General features: G+C 39.3%; 4 protein-coding genes and 1 long non-coding RNA gene across 7 annotated transcripts; 3 read left to right on the forward strand and 2 right to left on the reverse strand.

The window, feature by feature from the left end:
- Positions 1 to 4: 4 nt before the first annotated feature.
- Positions 5 to 3,657, forward strand: LOC139620669 (uncharacterized). The gene is made up of 6 exons (XR_011690859.1): positions 5 to 138; positions 279 to 511; positions 908 to 1,064; positions 1,227 to 1,399; positions 1,501 to 1,664; positions 2,781 to 3,657. It is a non-coding gene; the product is annotated as an uncharacterized lncRNA (long non-coding RNA).
- On the reverse strand, positions 188 to 6,081 carry cfap91 (cilia and flagella associated protein 91). The gene is made up of 17 exons (XM_071476260.1): positions 5,728 to 6,081; positions 5,572 to 5,648; positions 4,735 to 4,892; positions 4,524 to 4,586; positions 4,296 to 4,352; positions 4,018 to 4,196; positions 3,653 to 3,830; positions 2,660 to 2,817; positions 2,361 to 2,534; positions 2,110 to 2,249; positions 1,919 to 2,029; positions 1,750 to 1,821; positions 1,468 to 1,614; positions 1,159 to 1,380; positions 889 to 1,037; positions 700 to 791; positions 188 to 483 (listed from the first exon to the last, which is right to left on the reverse strand). Exons 1-17 carry the CDS (start codon positions 5,960 to 5,962, stop codon positions 287 to 289), a joined length of 2,409 nt encoding a protein of 802 aa, XP_071332361.1. The 5' UTR covers positions 5,963 to 6,081; the 3' UTR covers positions 188 to 286.
- A 95-nt stretch (positions 6,082 to 6,176) lies between these two features.
- On the forward strand, positions 6,177 to 13,405 carry LOC139620653 (cell surface glycoprotein CD200 receptor 1). Its single transcript, XM_071476411.1, has 6 exons — positions 6,177 to 9,055; positions 10,966 to 11,274; positions 11,758 to 12,036; positions 12,382 to 12,481; positions 12,576 to 12,627; positions 12,718 to 13,405. Exons 1-6 carry the CDS (start codon positions 8,986 to 8,988, stop codon positions 12,784 to 12,786), a joined length of 879 nt encoding a protein of 292 aa, XP_071332512.1. The 5' UTR covers positions 6,177 to 8,985; the 3' UTR covers positions 12,787 to 13,405.
- A 132-nt stretch (positions 13,406 to 13,537) lies between these two features.
- On the forward strand, positions 13,538 to 23,145 carry LOC139620644 (uncharacterized). Of its 3 annotated transcripts, XM_071476398.1 has the most exons (7): positions 13,538 to 14,241; positions 14,366 to 14,559; positions 20,686 to 21,009; positions 21,105 to 21,152; positions 21,235 to 21,363; positions 21,462 to 21,502; positions 21,759 to 23,142. In XM_071476398.1, exons 2-7 carry the CDS (start codon positions 14,478 to 14,480, stop codon positions 22,062 to 22,064), a joined length of 930 nt encoding a protein of 309 aa, XP_071332499.1. In that variant the 5' UTR covers positions 13,538 to 14,241; positions 14,366 to 14,477; the 3' UTR covers positions 22,065 to 23,142. The 3 variants fall into 3 exon arrangements, with proteins under 3 accessions (XP_071332499.1, XP_071332489.1, XP_071332479.1); XM_071476388.1 differs by having other exon boundaries at positions 13,538 to 14,559; XM_071476378.1 differs by lacking the exons at positions 13,538 to 14,241; positions 14,366 to 14,559 and adding an exon at positions 18,046 to 19,832 and having other exon boundaries at positions 21,759 to 23,145.
- Positions 14,706 to 17,877, reverse strand: LOC139620661 (uncharacterized). The gene is made up of 4 exons (XM_071476422.1): positions 17,755 to 17,877; positions 17,014 to 17,033; positions 16,892 to 16,932; positions 14,706 to 16,549 (listed from the first exon to the last, which is right to left on the reverse strand). The coding sequence occupies exons 1-4, from the start codon at positions 17,772 to 17,774 to the stop codon at positions 16,361 to 16,363; spliced, it is 270 nt and encodes an 89-aa protein (XP_071332523.1). The 5' UTR covers positions 17,775 to 17,877; the 3' UTR covers positions 14,706 to 16,360.
- Positions 23,146 to 24,788: the final 1,643 nt, after the last annotated feature.

Below are 24,788 nucleotides of genomic sequence, written 5' to 3' on the forward strand. Positions count from 1 at the left end.
GTTTTTGCCCGTCCAGACCTCAAAACAACCCCGGAGCTTTCAAACTTAAAAAGGGGTCAGCACAGGGCACTTATCAAGCTCCGAGTCCCCAGATGGAAATGTAGCTTGTAGTTGCACAGCAAAAGTGGGAACAAATATGTAAGTAGTAATAATCAAAGGCTTATAATTAACTCCAAAACTCACAATGTTGATTATGAAGCTTAAACTTTAATAATATGAGTGAACAACAAATTTAGACATACTGCATCTGAGCACACTTCTTTTTTTCATATTTTCAGTCCATTCTTTACTCAGTTTGATGGTGGTGCTGCTGCTGTGGCTGATCTCGGCTGATCATCTCCTCCAGGGTTCGGCTGGAGGCTCTTTCAGAGGGACGGATCAACTGTGAGGCCCCCAGAGTATTAGGAAGGATCCCAGAATGCTCTGCAGTCCCATGAATGATACGGCGAGCTGCCTGCAAATGTCTATGCTGCCTCATGTGCACTGGGAGAGAAATCATAGGGTCAAATCAGTGAGTATTTTCTGCCTTTTCATTTATTTAAAAGTTTTGCTGCAAATACAGCTTGCTTTGCATGTAAATTCTAATACATTTTTTTAAAATTATAATTTATTTGCTATTATTTTAGCATTTGAAAACATTTGTGATGGTAGTGCAGTTGCATTCTATGTGTGGAAACAAAAAAAAAAAACCTCCCAAACCTCTTTGCCTGAAACTGATCTTCTCGACCTCTGGGATAAGGAAGCTGTACACGAGCTCTGACACAATCTCCTCTGACTGAAGATTGTTCCGGCTACTCACACACACATACAAATGATTTTTGTTTATGATGCTTGTGGTTCACATTTCTGAATACAAAGCATTAGCAGACATGCTGAAGTGTCTTTTACCTTTCCTCCCTGGCGTAAGCGATGTCGTTGACCACCTTTGCCCTCCTGTGAATCTCCTCTCTGGCCTGCTGGTCAGCTGTCTGCTCCAAGGTCTCCAAGATGATGTCCTCTAAATACAGATCTACAGTTTCCTGGTGTACCTGCACCACCTATGACACAGTGTTGAGGACATGCAGGTGATTACTCCATTAAAATGTGCACCACCTGCACACACATATTATTCTAATAACAAGTTCTTTTGTACACTCGTTGGAGAAAGCATGCACGCACTTGTCTAAAGATCTCATCTTCTTCTCTGCGCCTGCGCTCCTCAACCTGTCTCCTTCCGCTCTCCTCAGCCTCTCGAAGGCGGCGGTCTCTCTCAGCCAGTATTGTAAAGGCATGGATCCTGCGCTCTTCCTGGAGACGAATCAGCTCCTTCGACAAGGTCTCAAACAGGTGTTCAAGCTCTGAACCTACCACTCTTGCCTGAAAGGCCTCCTCTTGAGAGGTCTGGGAGGGGAGAGAGAAGGTGTAATGACATTGTATAATGTGTAATGTTTGTAAAATGTTCTATGTGAATGGGTGTCTGTGTTTCACCTTGTGTCTATGTTTGTCTCTCTGTTTTTTCAGGGTGATTATGAGCCCTTTGTCAGCTTTCTGTAGCTCCTGCTCCTCCCTCTGCAAGGCATGGACAGTCCTCAGTTCCTGGATAAGCTCCAGATGGTTCTCCTTGCCCTTAAACATCTGTATAACAACACAGACAGGAGGCCCTTTCAGGCATAACAGATGTGCAGGTGACACAAACAAACACACACACACACACACACACACACACACACACACACACACTCGTGCATGTGCATACAGACATGTTCAGACCTCGCACTGGATACTTCTTCCTCTCAGTAGTTTCTGCAAGTGGATGACGGCAAGCTCTATCTCCTCATCCCCCTAATGAGGGACATATAAATTAATTAAGAAATACCATCTCTCATACATATAGGATGAACAGGGTCAGTGTCAATTAGACTCAGGCACTTTAGCTGACCTCTGGTGGCTCCTCCACTCTGGGAGTGACAGGACGAGGAACAGGCTTCTCCTTCTTGACAAGAAAACGCAGGGACTTCGTTGTCACAGTCTCGTTCTCCTCCCTCAGGGCCTGTGGAGCCACAATTTCTAATCTATGTGTACCTAGACCTTAAGTGGTATGCTTAATGAAAATATTTCCTCCTGCTTTACCTTGTATTTCTTCATCAGTTCTACCACTCTGCTCGCAGGAGGTTGCATTTCATGCTTGATTATGTTGACTTTGGGTTTGGGTCTTTTCACCCATGGTTTGAGGACTGATGCAGAGAGTCCTGCCTCTAGCTCTAGCAAACCTGTGAGTGAGAGAAATTTAAAAGTTAACTTAACAATAAAGGGATACTGTTGTCTCAGAGGTGCTATTATGAAATAAGATGTTGTTTGTCCAAAGGCCTTTAGAGTCAGACCTTCATATGTGTCTAAGTAGTGGGTTTTTAACTCATTGTAGCGGGCACTCCTGGTGAATGTGCCTCTGCGAGTCTGAGGGGCATATTTCTGAGAATCTGTATAGTCTTTGACTAGGCCATGTTGTTCTAGCTTCTCCTCCACATTTCTCCTCTTAGCTTCCAGTTTTCTCAGTGCTACAAAATAAAAAATAAAAATAAAAAAAGAGATCGGTGAGAGGGGGTGAAACAAAACCTTGAATAATACATTTATAATTATCATAATGGATATTATGCTAGTTCAGAGGCTGCAGTTGTCTTACACCTGATGTAGTCATTGTTGATCTTGTGTAGCTTGATCTCCTTGTCTTTTTGGTGCTTAGAATATATTTGGTTAAGTCTCTCGTTTGTGACTTCTTTCTGGACCTCATCCCTCTGCCTCAGGACATCCTTCAGCACAGCAAGACGGGTCTCTTGCAACCTGGCCACCACCCACAGAAACAAAGCATTGCAGAGGGGCAGATTTTTCATGATAGCGACAGCAGGAACATCAAAGGGGAGGACAGGTTGGGGCACCTCGGTGGCTCACCTGGTAAAGCGCGTACCATTAAGGCTTTGTCCTAACCACAGCAGACCGGGGTTCGAATCTGACCTACGGCCCTTTGCTGCATGTCATCCCCTCTCTCTCCTCCCAACTCTCCTGTCACTTTCTCACTATCCCTATCTAATAAAGGCACTAAAAGCCCAAAGAAATGATAAAAAAAAATAAAAATAAAAAATAACAAAAAGGGGATGTTCACCAACATTGTTTAATAAACCTTGTCATGCCAATGTCTTTCTTGGCTGTACTTTATTCTAACTTTGTTCAAATCCATGTGTCAGCATTTAGTCATTCTGCCTAAATTTCCAGTCACTAATTCTTTTACCACTTGGGGGCAGTGGAAACAAGCTATGAGCACAAGATTCATACTGAGTGTGCAGTAAATGATATTAATGAGCTGTGAGAGAGAACCAAAAAACACTGAACTGAGAAATGCTAAAAGGTTCATTAGAGCTAAGGATAATCACATTGTCTGGTGATAATTCCCTTTGGGCTCACTGCAAGCAACCCCTTTCACATTTACACATAGTAAGTTTGAGAGCTTTATGGACACTTGTGAGGGCTGATGGTTTAAGATATAATACCACTTCCCCAAGAGGTACCAGCAAATGGTTAGATTAAATATGTATCAAACATTGCAGAATTTTAGATAGGTGGTGGTTTCCTTTACTGTGTATGTCTTTTGAGATAAGGGTAGTATCACAGTATCACTCACTTCTGGATTTCTCCTTCCCTGAAAGCCCACTCTTTGGCCTCCATCTCCTCCATCATGCGCCTCCTCTTGTCAAGCTGACTCAGGTCATCCAGTGGAGGAAGGCTAGCCTCCCAAGCTCGTTTGGCACGTGCCCGCTCTATCATTTCCACTTCTGCCAGACTTGCAGGCAAACCACGACCTGAGGTGAAATGTCATCAGAGGGTTAAGAATTAAGTAAAGGTAAAGGTACAGATAGATTATTGATCTGGTAGTTACAGGTGGACTATTTAGCTGAGAGTAATAGTAGAGGGCTGGACATTTATGACTTTAACAAGGTAATAATAGAGTATAGTCTATGGTAAAGATCTGAACAGTTGCTTTTGTACCCCAAGTCAAAGCGGCCAGTTGCAGGAGCTCTGAGGGAGTCGTCCCAGGTTGTATCACATACTCAGGGCTATATGGATCTGTCTGTGTTTCACTTTCCCTGTAATCTGTCTGGACCCCCACAGTAAAGTGGGATGGCTGTTGTTCAGCATTCTTTTCACCAGTCGTTACAAAGTCTTCTCTAAGGAGACAAAAACAGAGGGTATTCCCTCACCCAGTTAAAGGGGCACAACAGAAATGGGTGAAAAATATATTAATGTGAGGAGCCTGTTGAACGTACTGTGGCAGAGCAAAAATCACATCTGGGGGAACCTGCTGTGCGAAGGGAATTAGAGGGCTAAGGAAACAGAATGGAACACCATATCAGAGACTATGTCAATATTTACAGTCGAAATGTGAGCAGCATGGCAGTTGTCTTTTGTAAACGGTCATAGCATCAGGCAGAAATAACTGTATGATCTTATTCCACCATATTCACAGCTTCAGATTGTAGGTTGGCTAATCAAACCGTTTAAAGTATTTCCAGCGTTCAGCTCCAGTCACATGGCACTCCTCCCTTTTAGGAATAACCCTGTCAAGAAGATAATCAAGAATCATAGCAACAAACTGATAAATATGTCGAATGAGACAGTTTATATTTGTAATGAGTAACAAAGTTAACCTTTAATTAATATAACTCAGTAACTGCTGCTTCTCTTTAAAATGTCTGTTTGTGTTACCCAGCCAGCTGCTGCAATGCCTCTTTGCGCTGCTCTGTGTGGCCTTGCCAGCGACGATCAATAGATGCAGGCACTGGGTCTGCAGGGTTCAGCTGAACAGTATACTGTGGGTGGTGGGGCAGGCTACTGAACATAGACCCAAACTGAGGCACTCTCCGCTGATTAAGGGAAAAAGAAATTCTGTCAGCAACTGCATTTCACTGTCAGTCCATTTCTTTGTTCTCATATGTAAACACAATCAACTAAGAAACAATACTGGCTTCAGGTCATAGTTTGGCCATGGGATACTTCAGGGAACAACCTGTATCTAGTGGATGAAAGGTAAACAGAAAGTTGCTAAATTATGACTTGCTTATGTTCAATGTTCAAAGTGCTCAAGAAAATGTAACTGAAAACGCTATACAACACAATATTTTGTACTCTACATGCTATTTTTTAAACAAAAGCATTTCTCAGCTTAAATATTCTAGGATGAAATGCTGCACAAAGCTTCAAGGTGGTTTTGTCTTGTATAGTAAACAACTGAAGATAACCAGTGTGCAATTCTGAGAAACTACAAGCAGCAAAACGTAAACAAAACAAAACACAACCAATGGCAATAACAAAACAAGTTAATCAAAGATGATATGTCTTGTTTATAAGAGTTACTGAGCAAAAATGACAGCTGCTTCTGACTAAGAACTTGTACTAAGTTAGTGATGGTAAAATTACTCTCTTAATTAAAGAGCTACAACACCCTGCTAGATCTTAACCTAATTATTAGTTACATTTATCCCAGGACATATCTTTAATGGTAGAAACACATGTCACCATTGGACAAACGTGGACATATCTTACCAGTCGGTCCTTGGACGCATGGGCCTTGAGACCAGCTCTGGCATGGTCCACCTCCGATGAGACGGTGTAAACTGGATCTGCGGCGACAGACACGTCGTTCTTGTCAACCAAGTAAGCTAGCACTTTTCAACTTCAGCTAGCGTTAAGTCTACTCACCATACAAGTAGTCATAGGCCCGTTGTCGCATAACTACTTTATCGGCATAATTATTCTTAGGAATGGTGCCGGTGACATATACGCTCATTGTCGTGATACGATTAAAAAAACCGTCTTTTTTTCCAGCGAGTTTCTGTCGCAGGCTCCTCTCTGGTACCCAGCAACGTAACCATGGAGACGATAAACCTGCAGTTTGAGAGTGGGAGGGGTCACTTCCGCCTGGAAGTTGGAGCATCAAAGGCTTGTCAGGGTTTGAGACTCAACAAATGACGAGCAGCTGCGTTAGAAAAAAATATGTGCTTCTTTGATTAACCCATTAAGCACCATAATAATAGATATATTTATTAAAACGCCTGGTCTTTTTTTTTTTTTTTTTGTCTATTTTTGTCAATAATTGTGTCAAAAAAGGCCCTATGTGTAAATAATTTACACCCTTTTTTCCAGGAGGAGTAGAACTTACCATTACCATTCTTATGTAATTCAATACCTAAAGCTGTGTGTTATGAGAAGAAAAGGACAAAAACGGAATTGAATTTTCTTCAACTTTCTTTTTATAAATTCTTGAAAAGTGCAGATTGAACATTTCTGAGATTGCAAAAATCTAATTCAGGAGGAGTTACCAATACATCCAACTGTTTGACTCAGGTCCCTTTCGCCCTCTAAATCGATGGTAGATGAATTTGTGTGAACTGTGCTGATGTTTTATTCTCGACTGCAACAATGAGGCGTCCTAGATGCAGCCCAGGCTCGTTCTTGCGACTGGTTTGTTCTCCATGGCAACGGGAAAAACAAACAAACAAAAAAGGAAAAAACAAACAAACAAACAAAAAACATGTAGTCCTAGTTAACATCTGTTAAGACTTGCAGAATGTCCCCACATTTTAGTGTAGACTAGCTGAAAATCCAACAACTACCAACAGATTCTTAAATGTGTGGGCTAGAATGGTTTTGCACTTTAGACCAATGTGCAGAATAGAGTGCCCCCTTATTCATCTGACTGTTATTAATTTTAATGAAGACATATTTATTAATTTGCTTCATACTCCTCGCTTTTTTTCTTTACTCTCTACAGCATATTTTTTTGCGTAGCTTAAAGGTTGATTTTGACATAAACAGGAAGTTGGTGTTATCAAGGGGAAACTGACACGCACACATTAACAGACACACACAGTAACAGACACTCACACACACACACACACACACACACACACATACACACACTTGTACCTCCTATCTTTGTGAGGACACTCACTGAGATAATGCAGTACCTAACCCCTTAACCTGAATCTTAAAACCAAGTTGTGTCAGAAAGTGAGGAACAGTCAAAATGTCAGTACTCCCAATGTATGAAACTAAACTCAGACTTGTTCTCATAAAGAGAGTGATACAAGTACACACACACACACACACAAATGAGCGTGACACAGAGAGTAGTTTCCTCCTTCTTAAAGTCCCTAGCCTGTCAACCCATCCCAAATTGGAGGACCGCTGACCAAAGCGACATAACTTCACTAGTTCCTTCTTGCTAAGTGTGCCAGCTCACAGTCAGCTGAACTTCTGCTGCCTATTTGTTTAACAATCTGTCTAATATTAGATCTTAGAAAAAAAAAAGAGAGCAGCCTTGTGGCTGGCTATAACCTAGATTCCTGCAGATTTTACGTCCTCACGTTAGTGTCAGTTCTGTTTTTGAAATCCTCTAACCATTAGCTGTAGTAGATTTTGTGAGGAGTGAATAAATCAGTGTGTTAAACCGCATGATATTCTGTATCTGCATTAAGTGTTTGTTCTTACTGTTTTTCTGTACCGTACACTGACAGAGGGAGAATGAACTCTAGAAAACAAACAAGAAAATGTATGTATCGTTCATCTGACCTTTGTGGTATTTAATGGGACAGTTAATATCAAGATCTGTTCTTGCAAGATGTACTCATGAGCCGCAAACTCCTCATAGGCCTTGCAGATTGTAACCACATATAACTAAGGTAGCTACCAAATCTGTTACTGACAGTTATTCTCAAATCTGCAAACTGGTGATACAGTCAGTGGTAATGCCTGCACCCACATTAACACTTCATAAACAGCACATGCAAGCAACTTTTCATTGTGTAACCCTTAAACAGCAAAAGGCTGTAACATAAACCCACAGTTGACAGCTTGCATCAAATTGAGCTTGCTCAGCATAAAAGATTTTGCATTGAAATCCATTCTACGTGACAGTTTATATAAAATGATATCAGTCTAATAAAACAACCCTGAAATAAATTCTACCCTCATGAAGGCTGTAATGTTCATTTTTAAATTTAACAGTTTTAGAGAGGTGTTGATTCAACCTAATGGTAATTTTGAATGCCGTATTGTTTGTGGTGCTGTTACATTTTATTGTCTCATACAAAGACATGTTTCTGATATTTGGTCCACTCCATTATATCAATGAAGATGGAATAAATGTTACAAACACCTCTCACTATCGTGCAAAACAATGCAGCACAACCCACAGGCCTCAGAATTTCCATAAAGAGTCAATATGTCCGCCTGAGTTTCAACAAAAACTGAACATTATAACTTTCAAGGAGATGGGATTTATTGCAGGACTACTGTTTTACACTGAACTAGTTAAGTGAACCCCTGGTAGCAAGGCATTCACGTAGGGTGAGGCTACTGAACAGAGAAATCCATGCTTGATTTTATGAATATTTTGACACAAAAACAAACAGCGCATGTGTACTTATAACATATGGTTTTGGTAATAGCATTACTTTATTGTGTGCTCAGCTTATACCTGCCTTATAATGTTGCCTAGCTTGCAGTGTTCATACATGCTGCTTTGAAAGAGTGTGATCATGTGACTGGCAGGAAAGGAAACCGGTGTCTTGACTTACCAGATGACATCCTGTGTGGGGGAAAAAGGCAGATGTTTGAGTGGAAAGAAGTTTGGAGAGGGGGAAGAGTAAAAAGGAGGGAGGGATTTGTTAGTCACATGTCTTTTTCATTTATGTATCATGCGGGGTGTTTGGCATATTCAGTTTTACTTCAACCCTGAGCTTAAACGGCATAAAGAGAGAAAGTGAAATAGCACAAGGAGGTTACATGGCTTGATAACAGACGACGAACCACACAACCTTGATATAACTCCAGATATCAAACTACTGCAGAGTTCAGGATAGAGGATTTACTTTAAGACTAGACTTGAAGCTTCTCTCACTCGTGCGAGAGGCCCCATAGTAGCAACTTAACGGAAGAATCTGAAGACAACTGGAGATGAGGGACGTGATGTGGATTTATGTCATGATGATCTTCTTGGTGTCTGAGGCATGGAGCCTGGAGCCAGGTTTGAACATAACCATATTTTACTCGCATATGGTTATTATTTATATTTTTTAGCCTTGATAAGATACAGGTTTTAGATACAAACATGGCTTTTTAGAGATGCACACACCCTTTACAAAGATGACCTAGTTGACCTTCTTGACAGATACACTTCTAGACAACAGTGTACATGTTACTACGCAATTTTTATGCTGTATGAACATGTCATTTTTGGTACTTTATACTGTATTTTATACTGTGTGTAATTATGTTGCGTGATTGTATTGCTGTCACCTGTAATCTAACTCTTAATATAATGCTGTCATAATAATTAGATTCACTTTCATGTAATCTGTGACATCTTGGTCATACTTGTAGGAGTAGTTAACTGTAACTGTAAGTGTATAAGTGATGTGAGATTTTTGTTAAATTGTCGCGGTGTGACTCACAGTGTAGACTGTCAGTGGAAAGAACATGCATGGAGGGGTGGTAATGCAGAAGCTGACAAGGGAGGAAAATGTTCCACAGCAGATGTGTGAAAAGATAGCCCCTTATTTTCTGAGTCAGAAAGCAGCACGTTGCTACTTGGTTCTGTAGTGGAAACCACGCTTTCAAATCAGGGTAACATGATGCAGCTTTTCCCCACTGTGGGGTCTCTGACAGTTGAAAGAGGGACTTCTGTTTCCTAACTGTGGTTTTACAGTCCCACCACACACATTGTTTTACTCAGCCCTGTCAGATGTAAACACGTCTCAGCCCCCCGTAACACCCTACAGCACACGACTGTCCGTGAAACCTGAATTTTCCAGTTCACTTCTTCGAAATAATGATGGTAATGCCATGAGCGTGTTCTCCTGTACAAGAGAATTGAATGTATAAGATTATGACAATAACATTTGCCTGTTTCATAAGTTTAGGTTTTACTGTCAGAGATTTCACTTTTTCAGTCAAACCCAACAAACCTCACAATTTTTCTACAACAGGAAATAGTGCAGTTTCTCTGTCGCATCGCTTCACAGCAAGACTAACTAACTAACTATTGAAATTAAATGACGAATAATAGATAAACCACAGTGATCGCCTCTCTGCTGGTTAAACGCTTCTGAATCAATCACTAGCTGCCGCCTTCTGACTGAAAACAAGACACACTATTTTACTAACTTTTCCCTTACGTTCACTATCATCTCTTTCAGGAACTAATCAAAGCACCTCTGTGAACTCCACCTATCCTCATCTTTTAAAAGTTAATGGTAATCTTATTTTCCTGTTTTTCTCTCCACCTGTTTTGCTCCACTAAGAAAATTACTATCAAGTCAGTCGAGTGAAGGCAAAGGATATGCGCTGTTTAATCCCCTCTTTAATTAATCCTTATTTCAATCATTAAGCAGCTGTTATATGAATTGAAATAATGAAAACATGCTTTGGACCAAGTTACTTATGAAGTAGAAATGTTCAGTCATTATTGCTACTATTATTATTTTTTGGAATGTCATTATGAAACAGTAAGAGGTTATACCCAATGGCTACTTTGAAAAAATAATTACAAAACTTTTGTCACTCAGTGGTTCTCAAAATACATGCACCCTGATAATTAGTTAGTGATAATTTCTTTTCAGAGATTACAGTTTATAGTTTTCAGTACATTTCAGATGAAATGTAATCATTATAATTTTAGACTGATAGTTATCAAATGTTTAATCCAAAATAGTTGCGAGGACGATTTTCTGATGGACAAATCTTACATAATAGCATCATAAACTGTAGAGAATTGAATCTGTTTTGGGGTTGTTTTGTTTTTTGTTTGTTTTATATAGTGTATATAAGAGCATACAAACCGTGTATATTGTGTATGACAGAATAAACCCAAACCAGTTAATCAGCACAACACACTACAGTAAATAATGCAACTATTCTATCCTGTTTTTTTTCCAGTTACCAGAAATTTTGCTTTCAACCTGGGGAGTGATGTTAACCTGCCTTGCAGTGATAAGACACTGAGTGAGACGATATATGTTATCTGGAAAATAAAGATGAAATACAAATCATGTAAGATAGCTTTTAGTAATAATGGTGAAGCCTCTGAAGACGACTGCAATGATGGCAAGTCACTCCAAAACACAACCAGATTTCCGTCAAACCTGCACATCCCAAACTTCTCAGCTAATGACGTGGGGGTCTACCTGTGTGAGCTGGCTTTCAACGGGGGAGTGGAAAATTATGTGACCACCGTGTCTATCACAGGTAGGACTTCATTTATTTATATACTGAAATCACACTACAATGGAGAAAACAGTGCATTCTAGTTACTTCCAATTACATACGTATATATGAGTGCAAATAGTTTCAGATTTTTAAATGTCTTCCACTGACCCCTCTCTCCCACATAATGGGTGATACTGAAAATTAATTTCTGTTGCTCTGCTAGGCCTTCAGTGTAAATTTGAAAAACCTAACAGCAGTAGATACTTTCTAGATACAATTTCCTTCTTATTGTGGATAATTCATCAACTTTATTGTCAACAGTTTTCATCTGGAAATATTTCATATTCAGTGTAAGAAACAGTAAAATTCTAAAAAAGTAAAACCTAGGCAAGCAAACTAAAACTACTTTATCTGCAATTGAAAATGCTACTAGGTTTATCTGCAAATACACTTTTTGTGATTTGGCTGAACGGCAAGCTGTACTATTTGGAAAATCTTATTCCTCCTATTTTGTCTTCCCAGTTCCTCCCAGAATATCAGCCTGGATAGAGCACAGGGACAACAAGATGGTGGCTGTGTGCAAAGCTGAAGGGGGGAAACCAGCTGCCAACATCAGCTGGAGTTATAACGGAAATTCAATATATAGGGAAACAGCGCCTGGCTCAGATGGATTTATTACAGCCGAGAGTCAACTGGATCTTCCCGAGGGCATGGATACAGAGAACCTGACCTGTGCTATCAGGCACCTGTACTGGGAAAAGGCGATGATTTTGATACCAAAACCCAAAAGAGATCAGACGAGTAAGTGTATATTAATGTTGTGACTGATGGGTGTATACCAGTGGTCATTCTAAACCATCAGTAATTTGATTTGAAACTATTGTTGTCGTGTCCATTATTTTCCATGGCTTCATAGATACACTAAGTCAACAAATACACCAATCAGCTACAGCATTACAGCCAGTTAGCTGTTTTAACATTGTGGCTGATTGGTATAAGTTTTTTACAAGTTTAATGTGTTTTTTGGGTAAGGTCTGACTAGTTGTTTTATGTTGTTGTGGTATTTATTCACTGTTGATAGATGTCAAATGTCATGTTGAGGTCTATTAGAGTATAAATCAACCTTTAATCTTCTTTCTCCCACAGCAGGTAATTTTCGTTGGCTGATGGTTCCTGTTGTTGTGGTAGCCACTGTATTATTGTTGGGATTCTTATTTTTTGCACAGAAGAAACTACCAATGTTGAGGTGAGAAGTTTAATTTGATGAAAAACTAATTACGACTACTTGCAACCTTTGTTGTTGAGTCGCTGAGCTGGTTTGTGTGACCACCTTTTCCCAGGCGATGCCAGCAGTCTGACATGTCATCATCCACACCATCCAAATCTCCACCGGTGGGAAATTACTTCTTCTGTATTTTATTCTCCTCTGTTTTTTTTACATTTTTATGTTCATTATGACAGTTTTTTTTTTTTCTTTTTCAGACAGAGGATGTGGAGGAGGTGGAGCCCTACGCCAGCTATGTTCAACGTGTGAACTCGATCTATAACTGAGTAGCTGCAGATTTGTTCACAATAAATCCCGCACATGCATCACCCGGGCACACTTAAATGCACATGGGTCTTTTTGAGAAACTGAGGGCTGTGAAACTGAGAAGTGGTGAAATAGTAGAGAAGAATGAGATGACTTCTGATAAGGGAGGGAAGCCTCTCAGTTCTCTCCTAACAAACACTTGACTGATGGAACAGGGGATGTACCTAATGTCACACACTGGCACTCATGCACAATACAGGCAGCCCACAACTCTGTGTGTGGGTCTCATGGAGAACCGTATTAATGACTACAAATGCAACTATTGAATCGGAAAGAATACCGTCCTCAGCTAGATGCAGCATGCCTACTCTACAGAACTACAGACTTTCGATATTGCTGATGAAATATATGGGCCGTTTATAGATTAGCTGCAAAGAGTTGATCACCTTTTAATAGATTCTTGTTGTAATCATCCCACTAAATGTGCCAAGCAAAGAACACATGTAATTCACTGACACACTTGCTTCAAGATAATGTGGGCAACATGGTTATTATTCTTCTCATTGTTAATAAAATGTTTGTATTATATGTTAATGTATAATTATGTAATTACATATATTAAAAATACCTCTAAACACATTGATCTCATTTCAGATATGCTTTAAAGAATTAATGAGAACTCTAAAAATAGTACATAAGAACAAAGAAACAAATGCAAAGTGTACTTGTTTTCATTTCAGAGTGAATTTGAATTTTCCAGTGCTGATGTGTCAAAAGTTAAAGTAGCGTGACAGTGTGAAAAGCAGTCAGTTGTTTACAACACATTTTTTTTCACATGTGGAGATGACTTTACATTCTTTGCAGCAAAAACACAACTGATGCCTCACCACGTGTTATCTGGCTGATGATTATCAGCATTGAGCCGGTCAAATAAAGAGGATTATTAGGGGGTTTAGAGGGATATGAAATGGAAAATGGAAAAAGAGACTCTTCTGCCATCTACTGGTGGAGATCTGAACATATTCCTTCATCATGATCATGCACCGCATCACAGTTCATGTTAGCCGTCAATGTACACTCACCGGCCACCTTATTGGCACATCTGTCCAACTGCTTGTTAACGCAACTATCTAATCAGCCAATCACATGGCAGCAACTAATAGGATTTAGGCATGTAGACATGGTCGAGGCAACCTGCTGAAGTTCAAACCGAGCATCGGAATGGGGAAGAAAAGTGATTTAAGTGACTTTGAATGTGGCACAGGCTGGTCTGAGTATAACTGCTGATCTACTGGGATTTCCCCACACAACCATCTTTTACAAAGAATGATCAGAAAAAGGGAAAATATCCAGTGAGCAGCAGTTCTCCTGGCGAAAATGCTTTGTCGATGCCAGAGGTCAGAGGAGAATGGCCAGACTGCTTCGAGCTGACAGGACGGCAACAGTAACTCAAATAACCACTCGCTACAACCAAGGTATGCAGAAGACACGTCGAACCTTGCAGCAGATTGGCTACAGCCATGTCACAAAGTATGAATCATCTCAAACTGGTTTCTTGACTATGACAATGAGGTCACTGCACTGATCTCCATCCAGCAGAGCACCTTTGAGATGTCGTGGAACGGGAGATTCGCATCATGGATGTACAGCTGACAAATCTGCAGCAACCGCGTGATGCTGTCGTGTCAATGTGGACCAAAATCTCTGAGGAATGATTGTTGAATCTATGCCACGAAGAATTAAGGCGGCTCTGAAGGCAAAAGGGGATCCAACCCGGTACTATGAAGTGGCCGGTGAGTGTATATATAATTCTATTACATAATTTCCGCTCTGAAATGTAGAAAATATTCTTACTTAAGGTTTGACCGTAAGTCAAAGAGATCATTACTGTGACGTCTTTCAGATACTTTCCAATGTGGAGTTGATTAATGCAACAGAATAATGGACAACTTTGGTACTTTTAATCAGTAATAATGATCAGTTATACCACAATGAAACAAAGACACTACTGTAGCACTTCATATGTCTCCAGACAAACATAAATAATCCTGTAGCTAGATACAGGCTTACACAAAAAATGAATGTATTTTCTGCATGCACACAAAACATAAAACATGCAGCTTCTCATGCCTTAAATATGAATTTGTAGTATATTAGGTGGTGTACAGTAGCTCTCAGGAGCGTTATGCTGCAAAATGAACAGAATGTATGTATTGTGGATTTGATAATGTGACAATGGCACAAATTGCACACACAATTTTACGGTTTTATTGTGCAAACTGTGTTGATTCTATGTTATAAGTCTGGGCATGTAAACCTATGTGCTGGCTGATGCAGCGTAACATGGGCAAACTGAAACTTTGGTTAGTGGTGGAGCAAAGCTTTTGCTCTGTTTCAACAAAAATAGACCACTGAAATCAGGTATAAAGTAATAGAAACAGCAGAGGTCCTATTATTAGCCAGCAAAGTCACTAAGCCTCTTCAGTTCCACTTTCTCTTCATAGTGTTACAGGACTGTTTTTGCTAGAAAACAAGTTCTATTTCTGTAGCACATTCTCTCATTGAAAGCTGAAAGCAACATACTTAAAGCAACATACTCAATATACCAATATACCAATTTGGATGATAAGTTGTTGTTTGTTTGGTTTTTTTTTTTGGTTTTTTTTTGTTTACATTATCAGAATATTTTAAAAAAATGACATATAGTGGGTTTAAAATTCTTAAGTCATTCAGATTGTGTTGTAAATAGCAATAGCGTTTGGCATGCTGGTGTTCATGGAAAGTTTAAAAATGTCGCCTGAATAGCAAAACTGTTTTCTTTGACTTCCAGATAACGTGCTAATGTCACTGTGTTTCAGGAACCCAGACACCAAACACAGACAATATAAATTCTTAAGCCTTAATAATCACTTTGTAGTATATCTTGGCAGTGTGCAGTAATCCTAACTAACACTGTAGTCAGTGTAATCAATCAATTTGTTGACAATTTTTTCCAAAAACAAAACTTATGCATTCAGAATCATTTCAAGGTCACAATAATTCAACACATGGTGGCTTTAAGATTTCTCTCATTCAGGTCATGGTGGAAGTAGCATTTGTACTGTATATCAGACATTACTGGGTTTGCTGGTTTGGAGATTCTGTTGTTCTTGGAGATGGACTGATGAAAACTTCAAGTGTCCTTGAGTTACTGCTTCCATATATTTAGTTAATGTTTAAGGAATTCAGGCACATCAGACCAAAACGTTTAATATTCTCCCAAGGTTGAGTTTCTTCTGTAAAGAGGTCAAATGCCACTCAAGTTGCTCTTCTTGAAAAAGGAATACCACAGTCGTGTGCAGACTTGAGGTTCCCACAGACGTGAAGGGAAACATCTTGGGGTTTGTTGTTTCCACCTGGTGCTGTTGGCTGAGGATGTTTTTTTTTTTCTTTTTTTTTTTCACAGTTGAACTGAAAACTTGACAGTTCAATTGCAAACAAAATATTGCACGCCATTATAGAATTTTAGACACTTATTTCCTGTTTTTGATATTATCTACTAGTCCTGCATCTTGCAACAGCCCGATTAAACTTTTCCTCTTGTTTATACAGTATTTACCCCATAAGAACATAGTCATCTGCACATTCCTCTTTAGATGAGCCGTCAGATTCATGTTCAGGTTGAAGTGCTGCTGGGACATTAACTGTGGCATAGTCACAGTCATTATCAGGTAGAGCTCTGCTTGTTCTCGATCCTTTGGCAGTGCTGTGGTCAATAGAGGCGTACGTTACATCCTCTGTAGGCTGTCGTGAGATAAAACAGAGTGAGATGGTACCTCTGCTGTCCTGAACATATGTCACGAATGAATTATTCTGTTTTTTTTATACAGTGCTACTGCAACCGGCACACTTTCTAATGTGCTTAGTGGCTATGACTTCTGTGGATAAAAGAAACAACCTCACCATTTCTTTTACAGCAGAGGCCTCACACTAATGTTCACCCAGTATGCAAATCTAATGAGGCAGCACCTCTGACTGGGCTTTCATGAAGTAACATACTCATATCCTATGAAAAGCTGTAACTGATAACTATGAAGATTTATGTGCAACAAAAATAGACTCAACATTGGTGTGGTGCAGGCCTACCTTATTATCTGCCCTGCTTCTATCATCTGGTTCAGAGTCCCCTGAAAGAGAAAATGTCAATTTATAAATGTATCAAATATATAAACTAAATACTACAAATATTGTTATAAATATAGTTTTACCTTTCCTTTTCTTCTTTGTCCTGACAACAAAACAAATTGAAATGATGAGACCCCATCCAGATCAACATAACATTAGATACAGAATAATACAATGCACTAGTTCATCCATCTAAAAGCCAGGAAATTTTAATTCAACGTCCATTTAGCTGGTAATTATGACTTCCACATCATAAAATACCATAAAACTTAAACTAATATCCGCAACTGCATTTCAGATGTGTAGCATTTGCCCCACAGCAGTGTTTCCTTGACAGCTTAACAGATGACCGTGTGTGCTGGAACAGGAAACACTTTGCGTATGTCTACAACCCACATCTGTCTATGCCAACTGTCTGTGTCAGTGACTAACAGCACAGGACATGGGATTTTGGATGCTTCTGGGTCACCGACTCAGATTATATGAAAACAAATACATAATGTGGCGCACAGCAAAGCTTCTGCTAATTCTTTGTGTTTGTTATTGAGAAAGACATCGGCTGAAACTATTCTCGTCAAGTAACCGCTATTTCCTTGAAACAAATGCTGCAGCCGCTTGCCACAGGGCCAAATCGCACCACTGACTAAACAAGTATCACCAGCCTTCTTGTGTTGTTTCTTTTTAAATGCTCTCGCCTCCTAATTTAATCAGTGTTCTGCTGTCATGTCGGTGAAGTTTTAGAATCTAATTATCATAGGCTGAAATATTACTTTGTAGTATGTGAGAGTGGCCTGTGCTATGCTTATCTAAGGATGATTACTTACCCTGAAGTGCAGTTTCCCATGATGATCCCACAGAACCTGGATGTTGTCAGCAGGTGACAGGTAGAGAACAAGTGCAAGCCTGACACAGGAGTAGACTCTGATATCAATGATCTGCACACAGGCCACAGTGGAGAGAAAGAGAGAGAGAGAGAGAGAGAGAGAGAGAGAGAGCGAGAAAGAAGAGACTGCCATTCTGATTTCCTGTGTATGTTGGTTTCTAATGCAACACACACACATACACCCACACATCCGTGCACACGCGCACGCACGCACACACACACACAAATACACAAATACATGTACTTGTGGTGCTGTAGGGATAAACATCAAATTTAAGTACTTTAAAGAGTCAGTTCATGTGAATTACAAAAAAACACAACAAACAGAAAATACTGTAGGGCAGCTATTCCAAAATAATAAAGTAGCCAAAAAAAAAACCCAACAAAAAAAAACAAAACTTGGTGAGTGATGACTGCTGGTTATTCTACCAAGACTTTGCTCATAAAAAGACACATTGTTGAGTTCAAACGTAAATTCTCAGTGCTTTGCTCCCACTGTATGGTGTTGGTGGCAGAGGTATCAGCACAAGATCATCTGCACTGCTACATACTGCGGGGGGTAAGCAGATCGAGGTGAGGAGAGGTAATCTTTAACTGTAATGTTTGCTTTTGTTGCTGTATTGTCTCATTTGCATGATGGTGCAAATTTTTTGATGAGCAATATGAGGAAGTCACTGACCTTTTTTCACTCTCAATGGAAAGTCCTGTTTACTTTACAAACCATGTCTTTGTCAAGAGTAAAAACAGACTGCAAGTAAAAATAGAAATATCCTGTATCGTAATTGTAATATGCACAACGCAGTAAAATAAGCTTGGGTATAAGTCTGAGAAAAACAAGTCGCAATGAGGAAAATCTACTGAACTGCAAGAGTTCGTGTTAGGTGTCAAACATCCAATGTTTTAGAGATTTTACAGTTTCACCTGTACATTCATCAATTTTAGACTGCCATGCATCCATATGGCTCTTTGCTGTACACTGGAGGGCGCTGTTGGAAAAGTCTGGGTGTGATTCACATACCACAGAATATGCCCTTGGTCCAGACAGAAAAATGACTGTCAATTTACACCATCTGCTGGTTGTCTTGAAGGAAATAAAAAGCAAAAAACAGCCACTCTTGGTATGTGCACATACCACATCTTGTCCATGCACAAGCTCTGTGGCCTAGAGAGAATACACAAAGTTAGCCATTAGATGTGAGTTTACTTTGAGGAAAACTAAGTAATTGTCATATATATTTAGTTTTTTAGAAGGAAGCCCATGTTGAACACTGTTTCTCCAGGCCACAGTAGCTGCTTGTCATTGCACTCTGGCCGACTTTCTGTTATTTCTAAATCTGAGAGAGCTACAGATGTTTGCACAGATTGGATAAGAGAAGCAAGCAAGCATCTTATTATTTTATAAAGATGATGGGAACATTCAGGCGGCCCCCACTGCAAGCTGTTTACAAGACTGCATGTAGTCTCTATAAGGTGGAAATACTTTAACACAATCCCACGTGTAATGGATTTGATCCCCTTTCTGTCACTCATGGGAATTACATGCACCTATGGTCACATTTGACTTTGAAGCCAGGATATCACAAATTCCTGCTGGGCTTTATGTCCACTTGATCTGCTTTAGAACAATGATTGCGTTGTTTGTTGAGATGTTGAATCTATACGCATTACAAAGGTGATCCCAGGGCATACTTGTCCTTACAAACCATTTGCCTCTGTTTCTGGTATGAAGATATCTATGAATAACATAGACAATATGTATAGTGTAATTTTCACACAAGCTCATCGGAAACAGTTATTTCGTGACATACTTAAATACTCACATGCAGGAGGGTCTTAGAAGGTGTGTGGGAGGACAGGAAGTGGTGAGCTAGTCACGAGTCAAATGAGTCCCGAGTAGGTACAGTTTCAGATCACTGCTGAAGTTTCAGGTTATGAACATGTTGAGCCAAATGGCTAAACTGCCAAACATCTATGTGATAATATTTTGCTTATTTGTCTCCATCTATGGAAGAGGTGAAGGTAAGACTTAACACGCTTTAATCTGGTGATATGGACTTCAAGACAGTTTGGGTGAACATTTTGAGTATTGTATTGAGTTATTAATTGGTCAAAAGAAAATGTAACAATTGAGATTATTATTATAGAGTTACAAATAAAATACGGGTACCTATATGTAAGTACAAGGGAGGATGACAAAAGCTTTTAATAACAAATAATCACTTAAAGTATTTTAAGTGATTATTTGTTAACTAATTATGAATTATTTGTATAACTAAATATAATGAATATATCGAGGGTATAGTAATGTTACTACAAGGCCATGACAGAATAAAATGGTGAAAATGGTTTAACGGTGCTGATATTGCGATGAAATTATTAATGTTATAATTTATTTAAATTCAATTTATTTGATTTGAATTATTTTATTTTATTTTGTACAAATTACGTAATTTTAATTCAAAATAGTTTTGACAGTTTTTTACATTGCTGGGAAACACAACAACAAAGGGTGAGACTTGAAAGTACCTGTATTTATGTTTTGTGTTGATAAGTTATTGAAGAATTGTGGGCTGTTTAATATAATAATAAACAAGAGGTACAAAATATAATATGAATGCGTATTACTGGTTTGTGCCATAATCTATGTACAAACCACAAAAGTTAAGTTGTACATTCAAAAATAAGGTCCTGCATTAAAGGAACAATCAAACATACTAGAGATATGTCGTCAGAATCTACTATAGCACTGAGAGAAAGTTTTCCATTATCTTGTATCAATTCCTGAATTGAGCTTCTGGTCAAAATAAGGGTGTTTGATCTGAAGAGAATGACACAATACAACATTTGGAATAACTTTTCTTTTTTTTTTCAGACTCGTTTCCTTCATGTGAAATTGAGCTGATGGTCCGCAGAGGCACAACAGTGAAAAGAGTCCCACAGCAATCTGTGACCGTCAGGTGTCCCGTCAAACACTGTGGAAAATCACTAAACATCACCTGGTGTAAACTCGGCACAAACAACTGGGAACGGATCAATACAACACAGAACGTACAAATAACACAGGATGATGTTAGGAATGAAATGATCTCGTATTTAACTTTCAAATGGATTTCTGTTTATGATGATGGCCTGTACAGATGTGAGTTAAAAGGAGACAAATATTTATACAGTCATGCCATCAACATCTCAGTTTCAGGTAGGCAGTTTTTTTTTTCTCCTGTGCCAAAATATAGATGTATGTATGTCACATTTCAAGTGTTAATCCTATGTGCTATCTGTCATTCCCTAAAGACATGCACCAGGGGGCTGACACAGCTGACGATACTCAAATCTCTACAGGTAAGCTGTATTTGTTATATAATATACACACATAGAATAGATACAGACTTGGATTATTGATGTGGTTCTTCTTCTTTTATAGTTGTGCCACTGAGTGCTGCTCGTGGTGAGGCCTTGTCCTGGCTGCCCTACCTCTATATCTGTGTTGGCATAGCTCTTCTGGTTGTCACAATGATATTGTTAACCTTGCTGAGATTTAATGGCCACAAATGTAAGAGCATTAACATGTATTCGCAGTAATATTTTGGGATGCTGTGACAAAATTTGTGGATTTTATAATGTAAATAATGGAGCCTTTGTTATTTGTAGCCTTCACAGAAACACTGACCTTCCAGCCAACAAAGAGACAGGTAATATGATGCAGTCTTGCCAGCTTAAAGGAATTTTTCAACATTTTATGTTCTTGCTGAGCATTAAATGAGAAGATTGATCGAGCAGCCACTGCAAAGAGTTGAATCAATCTTCTCATCTAACTCTTGGCAAGAAAGCAAATAAGCACATTTCCTCAAATGTTGAACTATTTCTTCACTCCAGATGTTTACGAGTCATAATGGAGTTAAGGAGGAGCATTTCATTGCCTTATTTAATCTTGTTCATGTGTCATAGGAAATGTCTTCTCATACGATACCTGACCTCCCCAAGGGGAGCGCTCCATCTACCCCTGTCCTGCAAGCCCATTTTGTCCTGAATGAAATCTACTCTCCAAGCACTGCCAGGACACCACCATTACCACTCTCCTTGATCACCGATAGGAACCTGCCTCTGGCAAACACCGGAGATGAAAGTCAAGGGTCAGACAGTGCAGTGTATGCTGTCATTAACCATACACAGTGTGGGACAACCGCCAGAAAACAGCGTGCTGCGTCTAGACAAGATAAGAGCCCTGAATATGCCACTGTCAATGTTTCCTAAACATTTTTGATCTATGGAAAAATGTTTACAAGTTCACGGGGCCGTCATGGAACAGTCAAAGATCAGCCAAACTGTAGAAGAGGTAGGTGGAGGGGGCTTGTGGTCATGAAGATGCACAGCGTGTCATCTTAGATATGATGGCTACAGCAGAGAGGAAGCAGTGTTTCATTTGTTCTCTCAACCTCACATGTATTCCAGCTGATGCTGCTTTCTGTTATTCATTTCTTGTCATTTTTCAATTATGTATTTCCCCCCTAGTCATTTCATTTACGTGACTTGGAGAGCTTTTTTGACATATTTAACTGTTGGCCAAAGCTTTGATGTTTTGCATAAAAAAAAGTAACAAAAAAACAACAACAACTCAGTGAATACTTACCATGCATTCTTCTGTTTGGTTTGCTTATATGAAGACTGAAATTTGGGAGGCATCTACATCTCATCAGAAATTTCAGCATTTCAGTATAATCAGACTGATCTGTGACTGTGGATCATTTTGTTCTTTGAAACATAGCAAATGTGTGTAATATTTATTTTTGCACTTTCAGTTGAGATATATTTTAAAGAAATAATAATTTGGTCCTTTGTGAAAGAATACTACCTGAGAGACTAAGAAATGACAGTCCAGTGTTTTATCTCACAGATTTTCTGTCCCACACACAAACCTCAGTGTTTCTTCACTGCTGCCGCCGGAAATACAATACCTGGTCTGTTGATCACATGTGGTTTAGCTTACTTATGCAGGAAGTAAAAGAGCAGATCAAAACTTTTTGAAAATGATATGTGGTAGCACATGTTGTACCCCTGCCAAACCATTATCTTTATATAATGTGGCTCAACCACATATAGCTTACATACTGAGTATGGCTTGTGCTATTTAAGGTCACCAAAAGTGAACTTCTAGAAACAAAGGGAGGGCAGGAATGAGAGGAACAAGAAATTTCCCAAAACCAATTTCAGATTTTATTAAAGACAATATGTCACACTAGGCTACTGGTTCCCACTCTTTTGAGCTTGTGAGCTCTTAAAACAAATCAGTATTTACCCAGAATGCCCAATCACAAATCATAGCCTTACTGCTGATATGAGTTGTGAGCAATTCAACTGATAATTTAAGGGGCAGAAAGAGTTGAGGATATTCAGCATTTCACAAGAAAACAAGGCTAAGTCAAACCCTAGTATATGGCTGGACCACGCCGTAGGCCACATGTTAACTTCCAAGCCATTAACAAGCTGCTGCTCTGCACTGCTAAAATCCTGACTTTCTAACTGCGACATTGTCTGATATAACCACCATTCACACAACCTAAAGACATCAGCTCTGCAGTGATTTAGGCTTTATTTAATTATAAAATGATGACTCAGAAAGAAAGTTACAAGCAATTGAATATAAGGGTGTTTTCACATACAGTCCTTTTAAAATGAACCAAACTCAGGCCTGTGAAAGTTGACCATCAGAAAAGAGTTCTTTTTTCGCAGAGTTAATTTGACAGAGGACTCAGTTCTCTTTATGGTCAACTTCAGCTCTGATGTAGCCCCAGTCCTCTTTCTGTTCACACTTTAGTCCCTCTGGAGCTTTCAGACATGTACTGCTTTGGATTATGGGTAGCTTTCATTTGGAACAATTTGGCTAGTGCGTAGATGCGTAGTAGACAGTTGCCTTTTTATTTGTGCCGTTGTGTGTTATGTATAGAAACTAATACATACTGTTTGTAACAATTTATTTTGAAAGAGCAACAGCCAAATGGGAAACTCAAACTCAGTCACATGGCATTTGGCTGACCAATGGTGGAATTATGATCACTCAGTTTTTTTTACATTTAAATTTAAATTTACAGAAAAGTTATGGTAGTAATGCCCTAAGTTAGGAACCACAGCCACAGACGACATAGAAGACCTATCTAATCATTGCTGTTGAGAAGCTTGTACTAAATGAAACCATTAGTACCATTTAGTAATTAGACACAACTATATTTTATATGTAAGCAGCTGTGTCTGATAGTCACAGCCCATGTACAAGTTACATGGACTCTCTCTCTGTCTGTCTGTCTCTCTCTCTCTCTCTCTCTCTCTCTCACACACACACACACACACATTAGTAATTGTATTTTTTCTCTAGCGGACAAAGCTTTGGTTCAGACATCAGAGAGCTGGAGAGTGTGGAGGCATGTGCGAAGGCAGCGTTTGAGACAGGCCTGATTAGATCGAGCCTGAGGTCACCACTGTGTGGATGTAGCTTAAAAACCATTTGACAAGGTGTGCAGAGATGCTGAATGCTTGTGGTCCTGTTCCATAATCCAGTCTAAATATACAGAGATTGATTAGACAAAAATATGTTTGTTGGGATTCATGTTGGGGATAGCAATGACATTCATGATACATTAAGAAATCTAAGGGACATTTTTTAGTGAAGTGAACATGTTATTGGTAGCTTTTACATTATGTGGGGGGGTCACTTTGATCCATGGCCACAGTAAAATGTGTGTTTTCACGTTTTGTTTAATAACACTCTACTGGACCAGAGTGCCTGTCCCGGCCGTTCAACCTGCAGTAATGGGACAATTTGTTCAAATTCTTGTAACTTTCACACCCAAAACCACTATCAACACCTCTCCAAAGCGTCATCTGCACACTCACATCCCTTTCACACTATACACACTCAGTAGGACACGCATACCTTTCAGGGGTACAGAAAAGGTTTCAGCATTTCAGCCGTGGAATTTAACA

This window comes from Trachinotus anak, unplaced genomic scaffold (assembly GCF_046630095.1).
Source record: "Trachinotus anak isolate AG129_WGS33_773 ecotype Australia unplaced genomic scaffold, CSIRO_AGI_Tana_v1 ptg000001l, whole genome shotgun sequence".
NCBI classification, from domain to species: Eukaryota; Metazoa; Chordata; class Actinopteri; order Carangiformes; family Carangidae; genus Trachinotus; species Trachinotus anak.